Here is a 24,807-nt window from a genome sequence, read left to right as displayed (position 1 = left end):
TCGCCATGGATCAGCCATTGAAGGGCTACTACTACTAGTAGTCTACTACTATCAGTTGGTACCTCTATTTTTTCAGAAAGTAGAACTAATCCACTAGTATCTGTTTGGCCCAATAGACATCTCAGTTTCCTTTTGTACACCATCTCAGGATGTTGGTTTAAATACATTTCATATAACTCAAACTTATGCGACACCCATTGTTTTGATCCTTAGAATAATTCTCCATTCTATTCGATTACATGTATGCTCATTAAACTTTATTTCACTTTAACAAGAAAAAGTCACAACACTATTTTTCGCCCCATTAAAGTAACTAAACTTTACTCACTAATTTTGTGACTTTATATATAGTGGATATTATATGTGAAATTACGCTCCACCAACTACCTAAGTCAATATTCGGGCAACAAATACTATCTTGAAATGCGTGTTCTCTTTTTTCTTTTGTATTGTCTAAAAACTATCTACAATCTCCAGATAAAAAGTTCTAATACAATTCAAAAACTACAGAAATCCTCATCCACATTTACTCTTCTTAATATACTATTCAAGACTTTAATTCCACAATGCAAAAGGTCAATAAAGATTATCACATCGGCATGAAGCTTACTAATTCTCTGGTGTTTAGATTTACACACACCATTATGAAAGAAGCCAAAGCACTAAACTCTAAAGCATAGTTAGAAAAGGAAGGCATTTTTCATCTTCGTGTATAGGTGCATTATGATATCGACTGTAAGGATTCACATGAAAACATGAACTAGTGTACAGGTGGGTAATAAGTAAAGGCGAATAATCATTTCAGCATCCTCCTAAATCTTATAAGCGAACAACTAAGAAACAATAACATGGCCTTTTTTATTATCCAGTCATTCCCAATGTAGTTTCCTTAAATATAAGCAACTATATATCAGAAAGAATAGATATATTTGTTCATAATGCAAAACATAATATCAAAGTTGAAAGACAACAGAACTAAGTAGAACAGATATACATCAAGAGTGTGATTTGATTCAACAATGATTTTAAATTTGATGTGTGAGGGCGAGGGATGAAATCACTTGTCAATCATGGAAAGGGGCAACTATGAGGTGAACAGGGCAGCAAAAGAAGAAAGCAACCATAACTTTCCGAAATGAAAAGAAACCAGAGGGTACAACCTATGTCAGCATAAAAATTAACTGTCCAAGCGAATTCATTCACACCTGATTGAAAAGTGGGGTTCCGTCTGTCATCAGATGAAAACCAAAAAGAATTATAAATCTCTTCAAAAATAATCGGCAGGGAAGAACCTCTTCCAAGTTGAGTAGACTAGAGTCCAGCACTCAAAAATATACTGGAGTGATGTTGCTTCCGCATTGAATCCACTAGATTTCAGTGTCAAAAAGGCGGATTGTGACATTTGAAACCATTCTACGGGCAAAAGGAATATAACTTAAACTGTACCTGAAAACCAGACAATATAGCAAAATAGTGAGGATAACTCTGGTCGGTTGTTGGGAAGTTCCACGCAGATCATTTTCGAAAAAATTCTTTTCTCAATCCTCAGTTTCTTTAATTTTCAGAAGAAGTATAAAGTGCATATATCTGTCAACAAGAAAAAATTTCCTCTTCAAGATCACTTTACATAAAGTGTATAGGAATCACCTAGCAAGCTAACACCACTTTGTCTTAAGTAGGACCTACAAAATCGAGTAAAGTATACTGTTTATAGACGTGTGTGCAGAGGAAGAGGAGCGATGGGCCGGTATGAGATATGGGTTTAGTGACGTAACTCATGAGACAGATGTGGTAGTGAGGATTGATACGCAAGTCATTTCCAAGAGACGAAGTTTCAAGTATCTTAGGTCAATAATCCAAGCATATGAGAGATTGATGATGATGTTACACATCGTACAAGAGAGAGGTGGATGACATGGAGGCTCACATCCGTGCCTATTGTGATAAAGATGTCCCACCAAGACTTAAAAAGATGTCGCTCAAAACCTCGCACGTCTAGAAGATGAAAGTAGTGGAAATGAGGATGCTGAGATGGATGTGTGGCATACAAGAAGAGATAGTATCGGGAACTAAGATATTCTGGACAAGGTGAGAGTGGCCTTTGTGGTGGACAAGATAAAGGAAGCAAGGCAAAAATGATTTGGGCATGTGAACTGTGAAGATGAGATGCCCCAATGAGAAGTTGTGAGATGTTGGCTATAGTGGGTCTGACGGGAGGTAGAGTTAGTTGAAGAAGTATAGGGGAGAAGTGACTAGACAAGGCATGACACACCTGACTTATCAAGAACATGACCCTAGATAGGAGGATATGTAGGTCGATAACCAGGAAAAAGGATTAGTAGGTAGTCAAGTGTTGTTTAGTTTCCTTATCAATGTTGGTACTATTACTCTCTTAATGAGTTATTAGCTAGCATCATCCCTCAACTATGACTCAAATCTAATGTACATCCTTATATTATCTAAATGAGCAGAAAACATCCTTATACTATACGAAAAATAACAAGAATCATCCTTCAATCTATTTTTGTTAAGAAACTAATTGAATCAATAAAAAAATAATTTGATCATGTCTTGCCACGACAAGAAGATCAAAATTACCTAAAAATAATAAGGATATGGATAGGAAATGAATCTTTCATTCTTGAAATTTAAATTTTGCGTGTTGTCAATTTATATGCTTTTTGCATCCTCAAGTAAATTGACTTGCAACAATACATAAGTTTTGAAATATTTATACAGTAGGTTCCGATGGTAAGAAAGATTATGTAAAATAATTATTTTAAAAAATGTTGGAAATTTCGTGAAATTACGTAGGCGTTTAATTATGAAAATAAAATAAATAATTATTGTATTCGAAAATTTGAAGTTGGAGTAGTATTTGACCATATTTTTACAAGAATATTTGGAATTTGAATATATTGTCTGAATATGATTTAAATCTCAATTTCTAAAAAAAAATCACTAGACTTGACTATCTTAACCATGTGTACAAATATTCATTTGACTTGACACATTCAGTTTTGTTGGAGGTGGTGTTTTTTTTTTAAAAAATAGACAGAAGGATGAATCTCGTAACTTTTTGGATAGTTCAAGGATTTTTTTTGTTCAATTATATAACAAAAGGATGTACTTTAAGTATAGGTCATAGTTGAGGGATGATATTAGCCAAAAACTCCTCTGTTAATATATTTTTCTTTGATTTTATTTTTAGTGTTTGTCTCCTTCATTTAAGTTATTGTATTACTTGTTGATACCATTATCTTTTCCATTATTTTAGGCATAGTGACATTCATTTTTGTATTCTTTTACTATCAAACCTGCTTTGATATGCTTTACTTGAGACAAGGGTCTATCGGAAACAACCTCTCTATCTTTGCAAGGTAAGGGTAAGGATTGCGCACACACTAGACAAACCCCACTTGTGGCTTACACTGGATTTGTTGTTGTTGTTAAAAGAAAATAAAGCATGATCGTGAACTGCAGATAAACTGGTTAGCGGAGAATAACGATGACTAGTAGCACACTGAAATCTGATTAAAGGGGGAGTATGTAGTCCTTAAAAACTAAGGTTGCTTTCTTTGTTGGTCTAATTCGCCACAAGGTGGAAACAGAACATCGGCTCCCGTTGCTGCTTGATAACCTATGTCAGTTGCGTTAAGCTTTCAGTTTTGCACAAATTGCAGGTGGGTGTTGCTCTTTTGCCCATCTACCAACCTACCTCGTTCACATCGAGCCAGACAAGAGAGACACTCTTTAAAGTTAACAGAAGCAATTCCTTTCTCACCCTTTCTAATGTAGTAGCTTCAAAGTTTTACCATCTCATTGTTGCCTTCCACACAAAAAGATTGGTCACTTCCTTATTTTGGACTTGTCTCTTAACTCAAATTCTCCTCTAAAATGGTACAGCAGACGATGCAGTGCTGCCTACGCATTAATTAGCTTCTAAAGCCTTCAGTTCAAGCTTTGAAGCTAAGTTCGGTTGTTAGGTGAGGAGAACTGAGAAAACGATGAGAGTAGTTTTTGTTTTCCAAATGTAGTGGCATGACCATAATGAACTAACCAGATTTTAGAGATGCTTTTTTTTTTAGATAACTCAGAGTCTGAACATTCCTTACAAAATTACTGAGAATAATTCAAGCTTCAATGAGTTGAAAGCAGAAGTTGAAAATTAACTCATCAATCTGAATACTTAAGATTTACTGCATGTACTAAGAAAACCTGATCATGGAATCTCAACATTGTTAAGCAGCAATTTAACCATCCATATCTCCAGTTTTCGGTTCATCCTCAATCCAGTGGCCTGGACTACCTCAACCATTCAAAAAGCAAAAAAAAAACCACCTACATCCTCCCTTTGACATATAAGTGCTCCTAATATAGCAACCCCTTATCACTATTCTTTTACCTATTTAAGCATAAAACCATCCGATCTACGGGTGCTAAGAAATCACAGATGGAGACCCTTTTCAGCACTTCCTAAAATTAACTAATTTCAGGCCGACATGACATACGTATGGCAGGTTTAGGCACCAAAAAAAGTTGTTCAAAGAACATGTATAAAATATTGAAATAAAATAATCAAAAGTATACTACTAAGCGAAAGTGGTGATGTAACATCAACAGAGGTGTTGAGCAGATCTCAGTGTTATCTTTGCATTAATTGATGAATGTCTTCGTACCTCATCTACTACCATGACCATGTTGAGATATCCTTAAAGAAAAATCAAGTTTTTGATGATACTTCTGACCCAGCTTTGGTTGGCAAGCAACCAAGAAAGGTCTATAAACCACAAAATAAGATATTTATGAATACATTTTCCCCTTAATTCCTTACTGTAATTTGTGCAATTAAATTTGAATTTCAACTTTACATTCGAGATGGAAACACAGTTTTATCCTTACACTACAACCCTGTCATCTCCTATCCCACTTTTGGGCTAAAATGTAACTTAAAAGTTTAAAAAGAATGTAGATTGTAGAAAACAGTACATGCAAGAAAAACTATGCTAGATAGATAAGGAGTTAAGCAACTGACCAGACAAGGGCACATATCTCGCATATGATTGCAAGTAGAGTCAGAATCTTACTGTGGATCTGCAGAAATACGTAAACAATAAACAAAAGAAAGATTGTACTTCAGATAACAATGATCAGTGCACATAACATAACAAGGTAGAGTGAACAGTGACATATATCTTTGACACTTGGACCATGTGAAGCAGCAACAAGAACAGTAAAAGGGACATCACTGTTTTGCATCACATAGCAAGAAAATAATACGCTTTTAGGATAAGATTTTCAACATTGACACCTTGAAACTACTATTAAGCAAAATTTATCTCGCTAAGTTCATCTTCTTCTCATATCAAGAGAGGATTTCTTGTCAAACCGGCCATAAATAATACTAATAACAATAATACTAATAATAATAAGAATAAGAATAACAATAATAATAATAATAATAATAATAATAATAATAATAATAATAATAATAATAATAATAATATCTTTCTACTTTCTAGATATCTTCTCTCAAGAAGAAATGAGAGTTCAGTTGATCTCTTGTATATCTAAGGAAAAAGGATACTGGGACGCAGAATGAATTTTTCCTTGTGTTAGACAACACTACATGTATTTACCTATAACTACAACTTCCTCGTAGAAAAGACTCCTACAGGATAACCTTCACCTTGGAAAGGAGACTAGGCAAGGAAGAAGATATGTCTACTGCAGTTAATTAATTATCGCATTGTTGTGACATGCCCAAAAAGGATGAGTGCAAATTAAAGAAAAGAGTACTGGGCTTTCCTAGTATATCAGAGGAAGTGAACTCTAATATATAATCCATCTTATGTTACTAATTCAGCACTATCTTTTAGGAAGAGGATCACTCTAACAGATAACCCATTGTATAGAAAAGACACTTACCCAGAGTGCACAAATGAGAGCTAAAACAACGCATCCAACATACATGGATGTGGCATAGGCACGAACTGGATCCATCATCATTGAAAGTTGCTGCATAGGTCCAATGAGAAAAGCTGTGCTGCAATGAGAATATCCAAGTTCAAAACACAATAAACTGTAAGATGAATGAAATTCAAACACATGGCTTACATACAACAACATAATCTACCCAAGATACTAAAAAACTAGTTTTACTTGAAGAATTGGAAAATTTGGAGCAACACCGTGCAAAAGCAATTTGTTGGTATTGGTTTGAGAGACACATATCTATTTCTAAGCCCAACCTTCTAGCAACCAGACATAGAAATAAATTGGCTAGAATTAGAAATGAGAGGAAATAAAGGGAAATGAAAGAAAATGGAGAAAAGAGTCATATTTTGACTTCAAAATGCACTTCTTCTTCTTACCTTCACTTCATTGATTCCTTCAAAACAATATATCCCGCGAGAATTCATTTTTCACAATGCAGAGTTGAAGTAAAACCGAATCTTTAACAATTTTAAAATGGTAACAACCAACTGCATGGTTAATTAGTTCCAACAATTCATATTTCTATACACAAGCAGATTATGGCATACCTTCCAATGGCCAACATGTTGCCAAAAGTAAATAACAAGGCAAATTTGATGGGCTTGATGAACACAATCATTGACTGCAGAATAAGACATGGGAATAAGTGGTCATAAAGGGAAAAACAACAATCAGCTGACGCATTTGTCATAAAAAACAGCAGTAGAATGATTACAGCAACTGAATAAGTGATCATACCAGGAACATACAAATAAAGCCGGCGAGCAGACAAGCCGCGAAACCATAAACTCTCTACTCAATCAAAATCCAGAAAGTCACCATAAATCATCACCTTGGGTTTTAGGAGAAAAAAATTGGATCTTGTCCATAAAAACAATACCTGTAAAGGGGACACAGAGCAGAGGGCTTCTTGGTCACCAAACAGATTATCTTGCTGCTCTTCATTCTCCCCCAAAATGGATTCACTTAGCCTCCACATTTTGTTGAGAGTTGGGTTATTACTCAGCGGATCATCAATACCTTATACCCTACCAGAAATCTCAACAAATTATTGCAAATAATCAGAGCACAATGATAAATCCTTGAGAAGAAGTCCAAAATAGTCCCTTATTCTTGGGTTAAGACTCAAAATAATCCTTTAGCTTTCGCATGGAACACTAATAGTTGTTTGCAATATTGTGCACTTTTGGTCGTCCCCAAATTTTTGTTTATTTTTAGAGGAATTGGCACATATATACTCTTAGATAAAATTGGCACCAAATAAATATTTAACAAATAAAAGCGTATAAAGAATTGGCATATAATAGCCATAAGTCTGTTTTGCACAAAAATGGGAAAGAAAAATCCTACACCCACCTCTCTCTTCAATTTTTTTTATACTTACTACCATCTCTTTTAACTCCCCACCATTTTGTCAAGCCCCGAGCCAAGAAGAGCTGACAAGAAACCTATGACCACATGTTATACAATTGACCTGTACTAAGTGGAGAGAAACTACTATTCATAAGACAAATAATAAAGGACTATACATAAACAATATTGTACATCTAGCCGTACAACTTCAATAAACAACTGAGACTATTACTACACAAGATAATTACATTCTCCATGAAGTCTGTAATAGAATTTGTAGCTATACAATGACGTATGATCAAGCAGGGCATCGACATACCCAAATTATAATTATAAGTATGAATAAAGAGTACTTGACATCCATTTGCTCCAGAAAATGGGGAGCTCGCCAACTGGTTTGTTGAATATATAGTGGGTTCCTAACATGAAAGTTTGCTAGCCTGTAAACCTAGTGCTGCATTCTACAGATATATGGGGAGCTCACCAACTGCATTGTTGAATATATAGTGGGTTCCTAACATGAAAGTTTGCTAGCCTGTAAACCTAGTACTGCATTCACAGAATGCAGCGCCCCCGAACATAGGGACATCAGTACATATAAAACATATACTGGTATGTAAAGCAGACAGAATATGTAGGCACATATGGATGATCATATGGATCAGATTTCAAAATGAAAGACTTATGAGCGTACAAGTAACAAATATACAATATTGAACTCTAACCTATATACTAATCTTATTAGCATATCATACTCCAAAGTGCTAATGATGAACAACTATGGATAGACAATCAGAAACTTCAATATGAAATTAAACTCATGAATAACTTCATTAGCTTAACATATAATGTGTTATACCTTGTTCGTTATTTTAGATCACCAGATAGTTTGCCTAAGTGGTGTCCTGTGGCAATTTTTAATACAAATGGTCACATGATGGCCTAAAAAGAGGATCTATGTTAATATATGGCATGTGTTGCATAAATACTCAAAATTATGATTTCATACACATAATTTTAATCGAGGTCTGACACAAGGGCGCCCATTGTGGGTTCGCATGTGAGGGTCTTGCCCACAGGCTATATGTGTCATATATTGGCTCGAGTCAGGGAACCAATACATGACATTCCAGCTAACTCCAAATGCAAATGATGCCACAAGGGTGAGTACACCACAATCTTTAGGCTCATTATAATGGTCTGGCCTCAATCATGTGTACAGAATCACATCACGCATATGTGTCAAGTAAAACCTATGAATACCCTCCCCCGGTAAGGGTAGAATTTATCAAGTGATTCCTTCAAGGCCTATGACAAGTAGATAATGATAAAATCATTTTTCCTCTCAAGTATAATATTTATATAACAGTTGACTTCTTTAATCATGCTATCTAATTATGATAGTGTTCGTTCTTAGTTTTATTTTATGCCTATGTTGCCAGTGAAATCAAATATACAAGTGGATCTGTGTTATGGCCATTTATTCTCATATATAACACGTGACAGATATACCACTTGACTTATAAGGATTTCGATTGAAGACACTTACAGTCATGCAAAACATTACGAGTACTCAACTCGAAGGAGTAATATGAATATTGTGACTTCAATAAATAGACGTAAAACGTGAAGACAAGAAAGTTAAAGTGGGACGAGAATATAGATATTTTACCATATTAGACACATTGTCCTGTATTTGGCATGTAGAAAGTGGAGGACATATTCACATATATCAAGTAAACTATAATATTTTGACTCTTTTAGGAGAGACAAGTGAATAAGTAAGGTTGTGCCTTAACGGCGAAGAAGGTTTTAGCTTTACATACCTTTGGTACCTTCCTAGCTAATCGAATCTTTACATAGGCTACTATTACCTTTTATCATACAATAGGGCAACATTTTACTACAAAAATAATGTTTACTTGCATCAATTAATAATTTACCCCAAAATTATTCACTTATGTTCAAACCCAATCAAGTTCCTTAACAATCATTTGGATCAAATTTTTTATTTTTAACTTACAAAAGTTCGATACTAAATCTGCCCCATCCATAGAAACACCCAAAAACTCCAGCTTTTATCATAATTTCATCTTTTCCCCTTCTCAAGAACCCTAATTAACCAGACCCATTTCAAGAGCTTGAATGGAATTCAAATCAAATGGTGACTACCACTTTATAACACCTCCCAAATATGTAATCTATGATTGAATTCGAGTAATGGTAGAGAAATTACCTAATTGAAAACAAATTTCAAGTTGAAATCTTGATAAATTTCCACAATTCTTGAATACTGATGGACAGGTATCTATGAGGTATGGCCACTGTATGCCCTTATTCTTTAAGAATTATTGATAAACTTTTGAGTTCTCCTCACGTTGAAGGCAGAGAGGTCGCTTCTGTAATTTATAAATACTCGCTTTGTTCACTTTTAATAAATTATTGATCTAAATATTTTATTATATTATTTATTAAATGATATTTAATTAGATTTTAAAAAATAATTTGGAAAATACTATTAAATGTTAAAGATAAAATATGAAAATAAATGATTTTATTTTCTTGATATATCAAAAATGATAAATAAAAATAAATAGCAAGTAAAAGTGAACACATATTGTAATAATGACCAACTCACTAAATATCGATATGCTAAGTGAACGGGTGATGTAATAATGCCTCATTTGTTTTCATTAAATCTAAGACTTTTGTATATGAATGACTGAATATTAAAATGTGCATTAAAATTGAGATGTCAAAATCTAAAAATTAAAAATACACATATGAATATTAAAATGTAATTTATATGTCTAAACACTAAATCTCTAAGATTATTTGTTTTCTTTAAATGTGCTTATTATTTATTTTTTTAAAAAAAAGGATTTAAACAATATATCAATAGAAGTTATTATTCAAATGAAGATAAGTTCTTCCGAAATTTTTTTCAAAAATAAGATTTAACCCTTCCAGATAAAAAATAATTTATTTATTTTCCCTAATATTTTTTTTTCTCGAGAAATAATGATAGCTTCTTCCAAGTAAGTTTTGCCAAACGAATTGTTGCAAGAGTCTGTTCATAAATATCACAGTCCCAAGAATATAAAAATATTAGATAAACACATGTACAAGTTTAAGAAAACTTATTCAAATGAACAGAAAAAAGGTACAACTAGGAAGAAGATAACTTGTCTAAGAAAATTGTCGTGGTACAATGATGGAATTCTTTAAGATTTTGGATTTGAGCCTCGAATATAATAAAAATTTTGTTGAAAGTTTTACCTCAAATAAACTCTACAGTGTATAATTTGAATTTAGTCAAAGCTTTAGACATGAACTTCGAACGCCAAATAAAAAAAAATAATCAAACTCATGCGTCATTTTAACCACCCTGATTTCCCATTTAATTACGCTTTGACCCCACTCTCTCTCATCATTTCCTCAAATTTCATCATAATAATCACTCTTAAACACTTTCTCTCCCATAACCAACCACCCCAAATAATGGCGCGAGGCTCTTCTTCCCAATCCACCTCCTCCTCCACCACTCGCCCAGGGACCGCCGCACCCCGTGGCTCTGCCGCCGCTACGGCTGGTATGCGACGACGCAGGCTCGGTGCTTCTTCCTCTGCGGGCGGTGGTGGTGGTAACGCTGTAGTAGGCTCCGGCAACGCTAGCAACATGCTCCGTTTCTATACCGATGATTCTCCAGGTCTGAAGATCAGCCCGACTGTCGTCCTCGTGATGAGCCTATGCTTCATCGGATTCGTTACTACTCTCCATGTCCTAGGCAAATTCTACCGCTACCGATCTGGCTCTGTCTCCGGAGCCTGATTATTCGATTTCGGATCGTGGTGATTTTGAAACCCACATCATACAGGAAAAATTTAGTTTGTTTGTTGTTTTTAATTTCAGTTTTCGTTTCACGATCGTTTGCTGGTTTTGTTTCCGTTTTAGTTTTAGATGGCTGAATTTGACTCAGGAAGATGATAAAAGAAGCTTGGGAATTTTGTGCTTTTTGTTTGTTCTAATCAGTAATGCATAGTTTTTGTTCAGAAAAAGGAATATTAATTCGGAATTTCGATCCATTTTAGCTAATATATTTATTCGTTTCTCTTTTATGTTTTTTCATGTGCCTATGAATATGATTCAGCCAATGTTTCGCAAAGAATTGTTAATCCTGAATACTTAAGAAGATTTGGATTCATATGTGATCAGTGATGAATGATGATTTATGAATACGCAGAGAAGTAAAAAAAGCTGACCATAACTAATTAATTTGGGATTAAGGCCTTCTTGTTTTAGCAATCACCACAATTCACAGGCACTTGTAATTAATTGTTCGTAGTTATAACACATGCCTTATAATTGATTTTGGACGCACTGATTTTTCTATTTGTACGTTAATTTTTCTATATTGATTTTGGACTAGAGCAAATTGGAAAACTGTCCTATTTTCCATTCTGCTTCGTATTCTTCAATCTGTATTTATGTTGTTTTTTTTCAAGTTTAATTTAACGCACTTAATTAATTTTAAAGTTCAAATCCCACAGTAAATGCTCTGCCCTCCCTCTCTATCTATTCGAGGGATGGAAGGGCAGAGGCCTTTGGTGTCCCCTCCAGTCAAGAATTGGGGCCTCACAATCACTAGTCAATATGCTTTTCTTCGTTCATGGTTCGATATTCTGGTGTTCTACGCGTAGAGGAACCACACCAATCCATCCCGAACTTGGTGGTTAAACTCTAATGCAGTGATGGTACTGTAGGGGAGGTCCTGCGGAAAAATAGCTCGACTCAAGGATAATAAAAAACTTAACAACTCTCATTCTTATTACTTTTTCAATATAAAAACTAAAAAAAATAAAAAATAAAAAGGTCGTTTTATTCAAGCCCCAATTGTGACATCCCTTCTCTCCCACTTCACACCTTGGAACGCATCTTTTTTATAGACTTATAGAGATAAACACGCTTTCACATCTTCTTAACCCGAAATGGCTGGGAGAGGAAAGGTTTCATGGAACGTTTAACAAAGTTGATTGAGATTAGCTTTTGGACATGTAAATCATAGGAAGAAGACATAAAAAATACTTTCTTCGTTTCTTTTTAGTTGTCATAATAATATTTATCACAATTATTAAGAAAAAATTACTTCAGCATTTTAGATTTACGTCCCTTAAGAGAAGTATGCAAGTTTATCGTTGTACTCTTATTTTATATTTTCTTGAACTCAAATTTTCAATAAATAAATATTTATTTTAATTAATTATTTGACCTTTGAACATGAATTAATCATTTAATTTTCCTATATTGGTTAAATTCATACTTTCAATGCTAATGACTCTAAGGAATAAAATTAAAAAAACAGTCATATATTACTTTTGCAAAATTCCAAACATTAAAAAAACTATCTATTTTTAATAAAGATGACATATAAATATAAACAGAGAGAGTAATAAAGTATATTTTTAACTAATATATTTTCTTATAGTAATTCTTTAATCTTTTACACACATATATATATATATATATATATATATATATATATATATATATAAATTCTGGAATAATTAATGCAAAAGCCAAAGTTAAAAGAACAAAGATATACTGACTAATATATTTTAGAACAAATATTTTTAGTGACAAAAGAAAGGAGGAGTATCATTATACTCCCTCCGTCTCATTTATATGTCACATTTTAACATTAGGAAATTATATAAATTCTTCTACCCTTATTTAATGTTTTCTTAAATAACTTATTAACAAATGACAAGATCAATTAACTATTTTATTAAAGAATATAATAGAAAAAATATGATCAAGCATAAATTTTACTCTTTTCGTTTAGTTCATGTTACGTTTTTTCAAAAGTCAAAATTAACTAATTTTCAAGGTAAAATTAGATTATATTAATTCAATATTTTAAACAAACAAATTAGATATTCAAAAACTATATGAAAAGTACTATAAGTTGCAATTTTTTGCATATCAATATGATGAAAAAATACATCTTAAAATATTAATCAAAATTCTTAAAGTTTGACTCTGAAAATAGAAATCATGACAAATAATAACGGATGAACAGAGCATAAAATAACATATATTATGATCCAATTATGTATAGAAAAGGATCGACATATAAAATGGGATGGAGAGAGTATTTGAAATTGTCTCAAAGTGAAAGTATTGCCTGAGATTTTGAAGCCAAAAGGTATGTAAAGGCTGTGTGCGGAGACTAGAGAAAAAAAAAGTACTTCCTCATTTACTCTCAAACCATTTGCAACACTTGCTTGGATTCTTCAATATCTCCCCTCACTTTGATGATGGGACTATTTATTTCTATTAGTACTGTTTCTATATTGTGCATATTCTTGACTATGGAAATTTGCATTATTATTCATCACTTTTGCTCTAATATGTAGAGCCTCAATTCATTGTTAGGGTTTGAAGATACCAACACTCACTTCAATTCTTGAAATTTCTTTATTAGTAACTTTCTACATTGTGCAGGGACAAAGATCACGTGGAAACTTGTAAATGTTCATCATATTTCTTGAAATTTAAAGAAAGGGAAGGTAATTATCACTTACTCATGAATGATTCCATGTTTGTCATCATATTTTCCATTTCTTTCTAAATTGCTTGAGAAGATTGAGTTGACTTACTTATACTAATACTCTCAGTTGAAGGTGTCACAAATATTGTCTATTGTATCACTTTCACTTCAACTCCTTCAAATTCATTGCTTGGGTTCCATGACAGTCAGAGGCGAATCCAGGATTTAAAGACAGGGGATGCACTACTATAAATGACTCAAGGTAAGCAAAATACAATATCTTTTTTCATATTATACTCCAACCATCTTGAAAATGACCTTAAACCATGTCTCTAAAACTAACCCTCAGTTGAGAAGGACTATTTTTCTTCAAAAGTCGATCCACCCCTGACGACAGCATACCCAGACTCTCTCTTTTAAGTATCATTATGGCGGCGACTAACAGAATTCCAATGTCAATAGAGCATTCTGATTTCTGGGTAAAGTATGTCATGCAGTTTTCCTGGATACAGCTTAATTTGAACAATTATCAAACAATTTTGGGCGTATGGTACAGGGTGCTACTATGTATGTGGTGACTTGTTCTCTTAGTTTGTCAAAGGTCAAGAAGATGCTAAGTATACAAAAGAGATGCTGTCATCAGCTTCATTACAATTGTCTATGCTATAGCAGGAAGCTGATAAGCTACAAAAAGATTATGCTATAAAACTATTTAGAATGTTATCCCAAAGAGGCAAAAAACTAGTCTATGTAGGTTTGTACATATGCTTTAATATCCTTCAATAACTGAACCCATCAGTAGATATCTCAAAAACTTTTGCCTGGGCCCTCTAATATTGAATCTTTTGTTGGTAAACATTTGCTCCGTGTGGTTCTTGATTGATATATTCTTAAGATTATATTTGCTAGTGTGAATGTTAAATCATTTGAGGTTTCCGTACTCTTACATTTGAGACTTTCGTGAAGTTTTAAGATTTTGTGTATAGGTGCAATGGTTAAGTACTTTGAATATCTGCCCTGTTACTTGTTATCACAGTACACATTAAGAGCTTTACCACTGAAATTGGAAGCTTTGTACTGATGCAATGGCATATGCATATCTCCCCCTTAGACATTTTACCTTATACGGATAAGCCTAGATTTAAATGTAAATTGAGATGGTAAATTAACCAATCTATAACTTCTGTAAAGATACCATGACCATAGTCCATACAAGTTGGGCTAATATCGTTTGTGTAAAGGTGACTTACTCGTGCTATTCTATTCTCAACTTCAGGAAAGTAATCTCTAATTTTCTGCGCTGCATTTAAAGAAGAGGTGATCTAGAGTGTGGTATTCTATGTGATTTTCTGCAGTTGGGCTTCTCCAAGCATTTTGAATAATCTTATAGATACAAGTTTGTCTTTGTTCATGTTATACACTCTATTGTGTATTGAAGAGTGTATTACTAATACCATGGATTTCTAGGTACAAGTAATACAAGGGATTTATACATGCATTAGCATGGTTAATGGCTCAATTACCCCTCAATTTTTTTACATCTTTTCCATCAAAGGACATCTTTGTAAATAAATGCTATTTTTAATACACCAAATCAAACAATGCCTAAGAAATAATTTATGTACAATTAATGCAAGCATTACTAGTACAAACATTATAATGCAAGCATCAGTCATCATTAATGCACTCTATTTAGTATGTTACTCTACCAAACGACTCCTAAGTTTATTACATGCATATCTTAATTTTGTAAAATTTATACATGCTCCGAATTCAAAGCAGTGATTTTCGTTAAACCAGCCTAACTAGATTTGTCTCTGTACAGAACCTGAGACTTAGTTCCTTAACCCCCTAGGTTCTTGGTGGCAACAGATTTGATTTCTTCAGTTTTCCGTTTCCTGTTATGTTTTTAGAAAAACAAATCTTTATTTCTTTTTTGAGAAGGAAAAAAATAATAATAAAGATTTGTATACTCGGTTATTTTTTCAATAGGCTATAATAGTTCTAGTGTCATGGACTAACATCGAAATGTATTTCTATTTCTTATAACTGAGATAGATTACAATACTGAGTATAATTTTCTTCTTTTATTACTTTCCTATTATATCCTATAGTTGATAGTTGCTAGAATAAACATTACTAATCCGAGTTTTAAAATAAAAACAAATAAGGTCCGAGATTGAGAGCTTCTTATTGCTATCAGCAATTTTATATTTCTTTTGATCTTTAGATTTTGGCGGTATTTGTTCATAGCCGAAGCACACAAAAAGGGCAGAGAAGAAGTAAATATGTACACCACTGTACAGATTATTGTAATCTTAGCAGGGCATTTATTAGTATATACTTTTTGGCAAATTTCTTTAATTGAAACTCAATTTGAAGATGGCAACTGAAATTCACGCAGTTAAGACAACCTCAGTCCTATTCACTCACATTGAAAATTGTTCCTTAACATCACTAAAATAACTACTCACTCATTGACAGATGTACGCTGTGCTGTATGTGCTCCATTTTTCACATAACCCCTGTTTTTCTCTCCGTCTCTCTTACTTGTCCTTTGCAAACTAGTACTGGCGTTACCTTTTAGGTTTTTCTACACTTCAGTTTTTTCCCTTTGCCCTCAGGTGATTTCTCTTCGGTTTTTGAGACTTAAAACCTGTTTTCTAAATTGCGTTTGCTCTAGAAAAAGGAAATGATTCCCCTGGCCTGTGCTTCTGTGTCTGAGGAGGAATGCAACAAAAAACTTCTTGAGGTTGGCAGTGAGCTGCTTCAGCCTCCATCTTCTAAGGAGGAGCTTATGGAGAAACATGATGTGAGAGCCTTTTCCCTTTTCTTACCTTACTGAGTTTAGTAAGGTAAATTAAAAGTTAACTTTTTCTCTCTTACCTTACTGAGTTTAGTATATCTGTATTTGATATAAACACTCATTTGCCGCTTATTAGGTCTAACCTATCTGCTTAGCTCGCTGCCTTCACATTTCTGTTAGGATCTCTTATGTTTGGAATAATCATTTCTAATAATTTGCTGATCTCCAGGGCCGATGATTAGTCCTTGGGGCTCTTTGAACCAGATATGGAGATGCTATGTCTATGCTATACTCAGTAGCTACGAGATTAGAGCCGGCATTGCACCTGTGTCTGATAACATCTTTACAAAGTGTAGTGATTTTACAGCCAACTGTATGTCTATTCAAGTGCAAATCCACGGAGCTGAATCCCTTCCCCAGGTTTTATGCTATACTGTTCAGTTTCCACAATAGTATGCCCTTAAAGAAATGTATAACACGATCTAGGATGCAGAGTCTGATGTTCTTGAGATATCAAGGAAGCATAGGATGATAACAACACGGTCATTGAGTGGGCAGCCACTAAGGTGATGAAAACATTGTTTACAAGAAAATCAACTTGTGTGTACTGCACGTGAATAATATATTTGTAATCCTTATCAGTAAGTTTATCATATCTACGGGTCTTAATTCTATAATTTATACACACAGGATCCATACTCAAAGCACTGATTTTGAATAAACCAGTCCAACTAGATTTGTCTCTGAACAGGACCCAAGACTTTATTCCCTTACCTTTTTAAACCTTTCAATACGTGGGTCTCCCTAGGTTCTTGGTGGCAACAAATTTGATGTAATCTGTTTTTCCATTCCTGTTACGTTTTTAGAAAACAAATCTTTATTTCACATACTCGGATATTATTTCAATAGGCTATAACAGTTTTAATGTCTAACATTGCATTCAACTACATAATCTATTGCAAGACCTGCTGCAAATGTATTTATATTTCTGATTATCTAGATAGATTTACAATACGGAGTATAATTTTCTGCTTTGATTACTTCCCTATTATATCCTTAAGTTGATATAGTTGCTAGCATAAACATTACTCATCTGAGTTTCAACATAAAAACGAATAAAGTCCGAGACTGAGAGCTTCTTATTGTTATTATCACCTTTATATTTCTTTTGATCTTTAGATGTTGGCCGAATACTTTTATAGCAGAAGCAACACAGAAAGGGCAGAGAAGAAGTGAATCTATACAGATTACTGTAATCTAAGCGGGCATTTATTAGTAGACCCTTTTTGGCAAATTCTTTTATTTGAAACTCAATTTTAAGAGGGAAAACCTGAAAATTCACGCCAACCTCAGTCCTACTCACACACATTGAATTTTTTTCCATAATAGCACAAAAGGTTGGGATTTTGAATAAATCGTTGACAGATTGGCGCTGCCTGTGCTGTAGGCGCCCATTATTCATTCCCCTCTTTTCCTCTCTGCCTCTCTTTTACTTGTCTTTTGTATACTAGTACTGGCGTTACTTTTGAGCCTTTCTGCATCGCGGTTTTCCCCTTTTGTCTCTTGTAATTTCTTTAGGGTTTTTGCATCTTAAAACCTAGTTTTCAGATTACAGTTTACTTCTTGTTCTTTGAGTGCTTTGAACAAAGGAAACGGTTTCCATGGATCTTACTCCTGTTTCTGAGGAGAAATGCATCAAAGGGCTGCGTAAAGTTGGAAATGAGCTACTTCAGCAACCCCCATCTTCTAAAGAGGAGATTCTGAAGAAACTTGATGTGAGAATCTTATCTTGTTCATTCCTCAATGTCATAAGCAAAAAGTACATAACCTTGTTGATTTTCATTGGGTTTTGATATCTACAATTATTAACGTGTTCCTTGCACATAACTAGGGAAGAAAGATCAGTCAATTCCATCCATCTTTAATCATGTTTATTCTGAAAGAACTTGGCCTAACTTTTCTTCTTGTGCTTCAACATAGGTTTTATCATAGATTGGGATTTCCCGTGTGACATTGCTTATTTGCTTGATCTGGCAGTCAATTATCTCGTCGTGTTTGTTCACTTCTTGTTGTTTAAAGGACATAATCAGGCCTCCTGATGGATGAAAGAACATAAAACTTTGGAGAGAGAGAGAGATATGTTTGACCTTGTGATTTTGTTTAGAACTTTATCATTCTTTATTTCTAACAGATCTCATGAATTATGATCTAGATCTCTTTGTTATCCAGAGAAGCATTTCCAATGTTTTTGACAATGTTCAATCACTTCTTTTTGGTATGCAATTTTCAGAACTTGGAGCATCTTTTGTCAATGGTGAAGCAAGTTCCCCCAGTATCGGTGCGAGATGCTATTCAGCCTGCAATGGAAGCACTGGTTACAGATGGAGTTCTACAGCATCCTGACATAGATGTGAAGGTATCAGTTGCATCTTCCATGAGTGAGATCATTAGAATTACAGCTCCAGATCAACCATATAATGATGCTAGACTTGAGGCAAGTACAACTCACAGTCTTCTTTATTGAAATTGGAAGTCAGATGTGTTGCCAGTCTCTCTTCTAACTATGCTGTTTTGCTTTTTAATTGATGGTTCAGATTCTGTAGTGTAGTTATGCATATATGATTTTGTTGGATGCATGAATAGTATTTATAAGTACTCTTGGTTTGGTTTCTTGCTCAATGGCGGGCAGGACTTTTTTAAGCTTGCAGTTTTGGCATTTGGGAAATTGTCTTGCTTGGAGGGTCGCTGTTATTCAAAGGCTGTCTCAATTATTGAAGTTCTTGCTAAGTACCAAACGTGCGTGCTGATGTTGGATCTCCAATTAGATGCATTGATTGTTCAGATGTTTCAATATTTTTTAAATAGTATAAGGTATACCTCCAATTATGATACATTCATAATTTTCCTAAAGGTAAGAGGAATTGAAAACTTTGCTAGTATTTGTGGATCAAATGTTGGATTGAGTTAAGCCCCCAGGGATGAGCTCAACAGGCACCGGTTGAGGGACTTGTGTCTTAGGTTACATGTTTGAGTCCTTCCTCAAGTGAACTAAATCCAATATTTAAGTAGAGAAGGATAGAGGAGAGGGCCCATCATCCCCAAGTTCCGAAGGTTGCGTTGGCCCAAAGGGTTTGCTCCAGACGGAACTTTCAATCTTAAATAAGGTTGGTACACTTGAAAAGTAAAAAAGGAAGGAAGTAATGGCTGAAAGACCAGGAGAAGTGGTATATTCGCCGTGGCTATTCTTATATTCAATGTAGCATAAATGAAATTATATGCTATGGTGCATAGCATGCCAAAGTCTACCAGATTCTTTTTTCCTTCAAAACATTCAAAGACTACCAGTTTCTCAGTTTGCCATTTTTTTTTTCCTGGGGAATGGCTGACAACTGTTTTGTCTCTTTCCCTATTTTAAGGCCGGACCACCCTGATGAAGTATTCATGAACATCAAAGAAATAATGACCATGATAATAAAAGAGAGTGAAGATATTCCAATGCAGCTTCTGAACACCCTTGTGAGCATCCTCATAAGTAGTGTAAAGAAGGAAAATCAGGTATTGCATTTCCTCTATTAGTTTATTTATTTATATATCTTTCTCATTGTTTTTAATGACGTCTTATTTTGGTTTAGAATGTTTCACCTCGTTCCTATGTTCTGGGAGAGAAAGTTCTTCAAGAAAGTGCTGTCAAACTCTATCCATATCTTCAAAAGGCAGTGACGGACCTTGGCATTTCCTTTAACAACTATTCAGAAGTTGTTGAATTAATCTGGAGGGAGGCGATTAAAACTAAAGCTACGGTGGGTCTATCTGATATTCAAAGTAATTTCTGCATTTATTTAAAAAATCTATGATCGTTTAGTTGTATAATTCTATGCTTCTCCTTTTCTGCCTAATTTACTAAGAAATGGAAGCAGATAAACAAGCAATCAGCTGATCATGAAAAACTGAAGATCTAAGAATCTTAGGAAAAGAAAGAAATTTAATACTCAGAAAATAGAAGAGGAAAGAAAAATGTAATCCGTGATGTCAACAATGACAGTTCCGCTAAAGAAAAAAATGACATGTTTGACCGTTCAAATAAGATGACTTGGACCTTCCTTGTTAATGCCTAATAGGCAATCTGTGGTATCAGCTGCGAGAATTTATCATGGATCATTATACAATGTGCTACAGTTTTTTTATAACTTTGATCCCACGTTTCTCTTAAGTTCTTGAGAAAGATAAAACTTTAAGGTCCTTTACGAGATAGTCAGAAGCTCTTGTTTTGCTGATTAATTGTTGATATAAAGGTATGATAAGTAAGGGTAACTTCACAGATAATAAGTGGTATTTGTTCTGGATTTATAGTACTGATGTGAATTCTTCCTGTGCTGCACACTTGTCAGGTGGAAAGTGCTCCGCAAGAGCTTTCACCACATGCTGCGCATAAGAACGATGATGTTGTTCTAGAGACAGTTCCATCGTTAAAGGAACCAGAAGCAGCCAAAGAAACCGTAGATCCAGAAGCTGCTCAAACTTCAAAGAAAAGAGGTTGGAAACCTATTCTTTTGAATAAAGCAGAAGAAGGATATGCCGATGCTTGGACAAGTATAGAAAGGAGGTCAAATATAAGAGCTGAGGTAATCAAACAGTTAGCATTAATTGACTGAACCGTTTAAGAAATTGTGTATTTAAGAATATGATAATTTATTTCTGACACTTAGTTCTGGACTTATTACACACATAAATTAAATTGTGCGGGCATTGGACTCTGCCTTTTCAATCCCCAAAGAAATCAATATTTCCAAAACCTCTAAAGAACAATGTAAAAGTAAGAATTCGCTATCAGAAGAAATGGTCAACATTTATTTCAGTATCATTAATTAGAGCTGGCTTATTTAATTTTATTAGAAAACCTTCAATAAGTGATTATTGAAGTGAATGTCCTCATTTCGAAAGTTTTGTCGACTCAAGTAAAGTATTTAAGTTACCCTTAATTTGGACTTATTATGTACATAAATTGATCTCTGCAGGTACTGAGTTCTTTCTCAAACACTAAAGAAATCAATTTCCCCAAAGCCTGTAAAAAACAACGTAAACAACGTAAAAGGAGGATGTACTTACCATCACAAGAAGAGGTAAACATCTGTTATCATTAATTTGATCTGGCTTTCAGTTATTAATATTAACTTACTTTCAGTAAGTGCTTACTAAAGTGAGTGTTTTGGAATAAAATGTCAATTCAAGTAAAGTGTTTGTTCTACCCCTTATTCTTCCTCTACCTTGTTTGAAGCTCAAACTGATAATCTGGAGGGAGGCGATTAAAACTAAAGCTACGGTGGGTCTATCTGATATTCAAAGTAATTTCTGCATTTATTTAAAAAATCTATGATTGTTTAGTTGTATAATTCTATGCTTCTCCTTTTCTGCCTAATTTACTAAGAAATGGAAGTAGATAAACATGCAATCAGCCGATCATGAAAAACTGAAGATCTAAGAATCTTAGGAAAATGAGGTGGGAAAAGAAAGAAATTTAATACTCAGAAAATAGAAGAGGAAAGAAAAATGTAATCCGTGATGTCAACAATGAGTTCCACTAAAGAAAATAATGACATGTTTGACCTTTCAAATAAGATGACTTGGACTTTCCTTGTTAATGCCTAGAAGGCAATCTGTAGTATCAGCTGCGAGAATTTATCATGAATCATTATACAATGTGCTACATTTTTTTTTTATAACTTCCCACGTTTCTCTTAAGTTCTACTTTTCCAAACTCAGGAATGTGTACACATGTAGTTTTCCACCAATCATTCAGTCATTCTTAGACTAGCTTGAGAAAGATAAAACTTTAACGTCCTTTACGAGATAGGTCAGAAGCTCTTGTTTTGCTGATTATTTGTTGATATAAAGGTATGATAAGTAAAGGTAACTTCACAGATAATAAGTGATATTTGTTCTGGATTTATAGTAATGATGTGAATTCTTCCTGTGCTGCACACTTGTCAGGTGGAAAGTGCTCCGCAAGAGCTTTCACCACATGCTGCGCATAAGAACGATGACGTTGTTCTAGAGACAGTTTCATCGTTAAAGGAACCAGAAGCAGCCAAAGAAGCAGTAGATCCAGAAGCTGCTCAAACTTCAAAGAAAAGAGGTTGGAAACCTATTCTTTTGAATAAAGCAGAAGGAGGATATGCCGATGCTTGGACAAGTATAGAAAGGAGATCAAATATAAGAGCTGAGGTAAATCAAACAGTTAGCATTTATTGACTGAACTCATCTAAGAAATTGTGTATTTAAGTATATGATAATTTATTTCTGCCACTTAGTTCTGGACTTATTATATACATAAATTAAATTGTGCGGGAATTGGGCTCTGCCTTTTCAATCCCCAAAGAAATCAATTTTTCCAAAACCTCTAAAGAACAATGTAAAAGTAAGAATTCGCTATCAGAAGAAATGGTCAACATTTATTTCAGTATCATTAATTAGAGCTGGCTTATTTAATTTTATTAGAAAACCTTCAATAAGTGATTACATTGAAGTGAATGTCCTCATTTCGAAAGTTTTGTCGACTCAAGTAAAGTATTTAAGTTACCCTTAATTTGGACTTATTATGTACATAAATTGATCTCTGCAGGTACTGAGTTCTTTCTCAAACACTAAAGAAATCAATTTTCCCAAAGCCTGTAAAAAACAACGTAAACGACGTAAAAGGAGGATGTACTTGCCATCACAAGAAGAGGTAAACATCTGTTGTCCTTAATTTGATCTGGCTTTCAGTTATTAATATTAACCTACTTTCAGTAAGTGCTTACTAAAGTGAATGTTTTGGAATAAAATGTAAATTCAAGTAAAGTGTTTGTTCTACCCCTTATTCTTCCTCTACCTTGTTTGAAGCTCAAACTGGTTCTAAATGTGAGTTATTAGTCATTTTCACCCTGCACGACAACCATTTTGGTCTCTAAAAGTGTTCAAGTGTGTCATTGTGAATGGAAAACTGCTGCAGAAGTTTAGATGAGGGAGAGAACCTAGAAAGCATGCATGGCGAATCGATAGATATCTAAAAACTTAGTATTTATCTCATAACACCTTTCTATGCTCTAAAATTTGGCAGGGGAAAGCAGCTGATGTTCTGGCTCCTCCAACAACGTAAGTTATTAATATCACATTTAGACCCCATTTGCATAATAATGAATGTAATTCGAGCTGAACAACGTATTCTTTTTGTGTTGCTGTAGGACCAAGCAGGATAATTTAACTCCAAAAGGAGGGCGCCGAAATAAAGGGGTCAAGGTGGATGTGCATGGCTATAAAGTAGAAGTTAGCAGTGCTCCCATATTGACTGCCATTTTTGCCAAGTATGGTGACATTGCAGTCAATTGTCACTACAAATCATTGGCTACCAGAGCTTCCCTTCTTGATCTAGTTTGTGATGTCGTAAAGAGGCTGAAAGCTGGTGATGTTGGTTCTTCATCAATCAAACAGATGAAATCTTTTGTCTCTACTGCCGTGGAAGTTGAGCTTGATGTAGCTTGGCTGCAGCAGTATCTGGATGAGATTTCAAAAGAAGAGGATATGGAGAAAAGGTTACACATGGATATCGATATCCTTCTTTGTTGAATTGTGGAGCAAGACATCAATTTCTCTGTGGAATGAGTTTATTAACATTCGTTTTATCAAACACATAACATTTTTGTCACCGATCCTTTGCTCCAACGATATTTAGGTCTCTTCAAACAATCTGATTGATATTTTGTGTCAGTGTGAATTAACATACATGTAAATTGCATTGCAGACGCACATAGAATTTTCCTACATTTAATGTGCTGAATCTTTCCTTTGTCATCACCTGATTATGCGCAATGAACTCTAGCATTTCTTTTGAATATTTTTGTATCATAATATTTTACAAGTTATGCAGTAAGGCATGACAAGTTACATCCTACGTAGGGACTCACAAGGCCAAAATATAATATCCAAGAGAAGGAAAAGGAAAACCTATATATCTTATGTTGCGTTGCTTAAATTTCCTACCCAAAAGCATCACTCTAGTTTGTGAATATATTATATATCTTATGTTGTTTGTCATCTTGACATCCTTCTTTAAGGTTTCTTTCAA

The 24,807-nt window shown here is 34.2% G+C and overlaps 3 protein-coding genes across 9 annotated transcripts; 2 read left to right on the top strand and 1 right to left on the bottom strand.

The window, feature by feature from the left end:
- Positions 1-884: 884 nt before the first annotated feature.
- Positions 885-9,762, bottom strand: LOC107012245 (vesicle transport protein SFT2B). Of its 4 annotated transcripts, none has more exons than XM_015212035.2 (8): positions 9,587-9,762; positions 8,210-8,292; positions 6,878-7,025; positions 6,736-6,789; positions 6,546-6,619; positions 5,929-6,046; positions 5,036-5,094; positions 885-1,446 (listed from the first exon to the last, which is right to left on the bottom strand). In XM_015212035.2, the coding sequence occupies exons 3-8, from the start codon at positions 6,974-6,976 to the stop codon at positions 1,368-1,370; spliced, it is 483 nt and encodes a 160-aa protein (XP_015067521.1). In that variant the 5' UTR covers positions 6,977-7,025; positions 8,210-8,292; positions 9,587-9,762; the 3' UTR covers positions 885-1,367. The 4 variants fall into 4 exon arrangements, with proteins under 4 accessions (XP_015067521.1, XP_015067522.1, XP_015067520.1 ...); XM_015212036.2 differs by having other exon boundaries at positions 8,210-8,255; XM_015212034.2 differs by lacking the exon at positions 8,210-8,292 and having other exon boundaries at positions 6,878-7,036.
- Positions 9,763-10,772: 1,010 nt separating this feature from the next.
- On the top strand, positions 10,773-11,465 carry LOC107013798 (protein transport protein Sec61 subunit beta-like). The gene has a single exon (XM_015213675.2). It carries the CDS (start codon positions 10,852-10,854, stop codon positions 11,179-11,181), a length of 330 nt encoding a protein of 109 aa, XP_015069161.1. The 5' UTR covers positions 10,773-10,851; the 3' UTR covers positions 11,182-11,465.
- A 2,055-nt stretch (positions 11,466-13,520) lies between these two features.
- Positions 13,521-24,574, top strand: LOC107015433. 4 transcript variants are annotated; one of them, XM_027915369.1, is made up of 14 exons: positions 13,521-13,555; positions 13,855-13,919; positions 14,028-14,162; positions 16,584-16,712; positions 16,936-17,126; positions 17,200-18,481; positions 18,997-19,200; positions 19,396-19,577; positions 20,123-20,261; positions 20,339-20,506; positions 21,095-21,328; positions 21,722-21,826; positions 23,803-23,837; positions 23,927-24,574. In XM_027915369.1, exons 6-14 carry the CDS (start codon positions 18,368-18,370, stop codon positions 24,306-24,308), a joined length of 1,563 nt encoding a protein of 520 aa, XP_027771170.1. In that variant the 5' UTR covers positions 13,521-13,555; positions 13,855-13,919; positions 14,028-14,162; positions 16,584-16,712; positions 16,936-17,126; positions 17,200-18,367; the 3' UTR covers positions 24,309-24,574. The 4 variants fall into 4 exon arrangements, with proteins under 4 accessions (XP_027771170.1, XP_027771172.1, XP_027771171.1 ...); XM_027915371.1 differs by lacking the exon at positions 13,521-13,555 and having other exon boundaries at positions 13,592-13,919; positions 17,200-17,272; positions 18,315-18,481; XM_027915370.1 differs by lacking the exon at positions 13,521-13,555 and adding an exon at positions 14,250-14,384 and having other exon boundaries at positions 13,592-13,919.
- The last annotated feature ends 233 nt before the right edge of the window (positions 24,575-24,807 follow it).

Source organism: Solanum pennellii, chromosome 3 (assembly GCF_001406875.1).
Source record: "Solanum pennellii chromosome 3, SPENNV200".
Classification (NCBI taxonomy): domain Eukaryota; kingdom Viridiplantae; phylum Streptophyta; class Magnoliopsida; order Solanales; family Solanaceae; genus Solanum; species Solanum pennellii.
The sequence above is the reverse complement of the archived record's forward strand: the minus strand, read 5'-3'. Positions and strand labels throughout refer to the sequence as shown.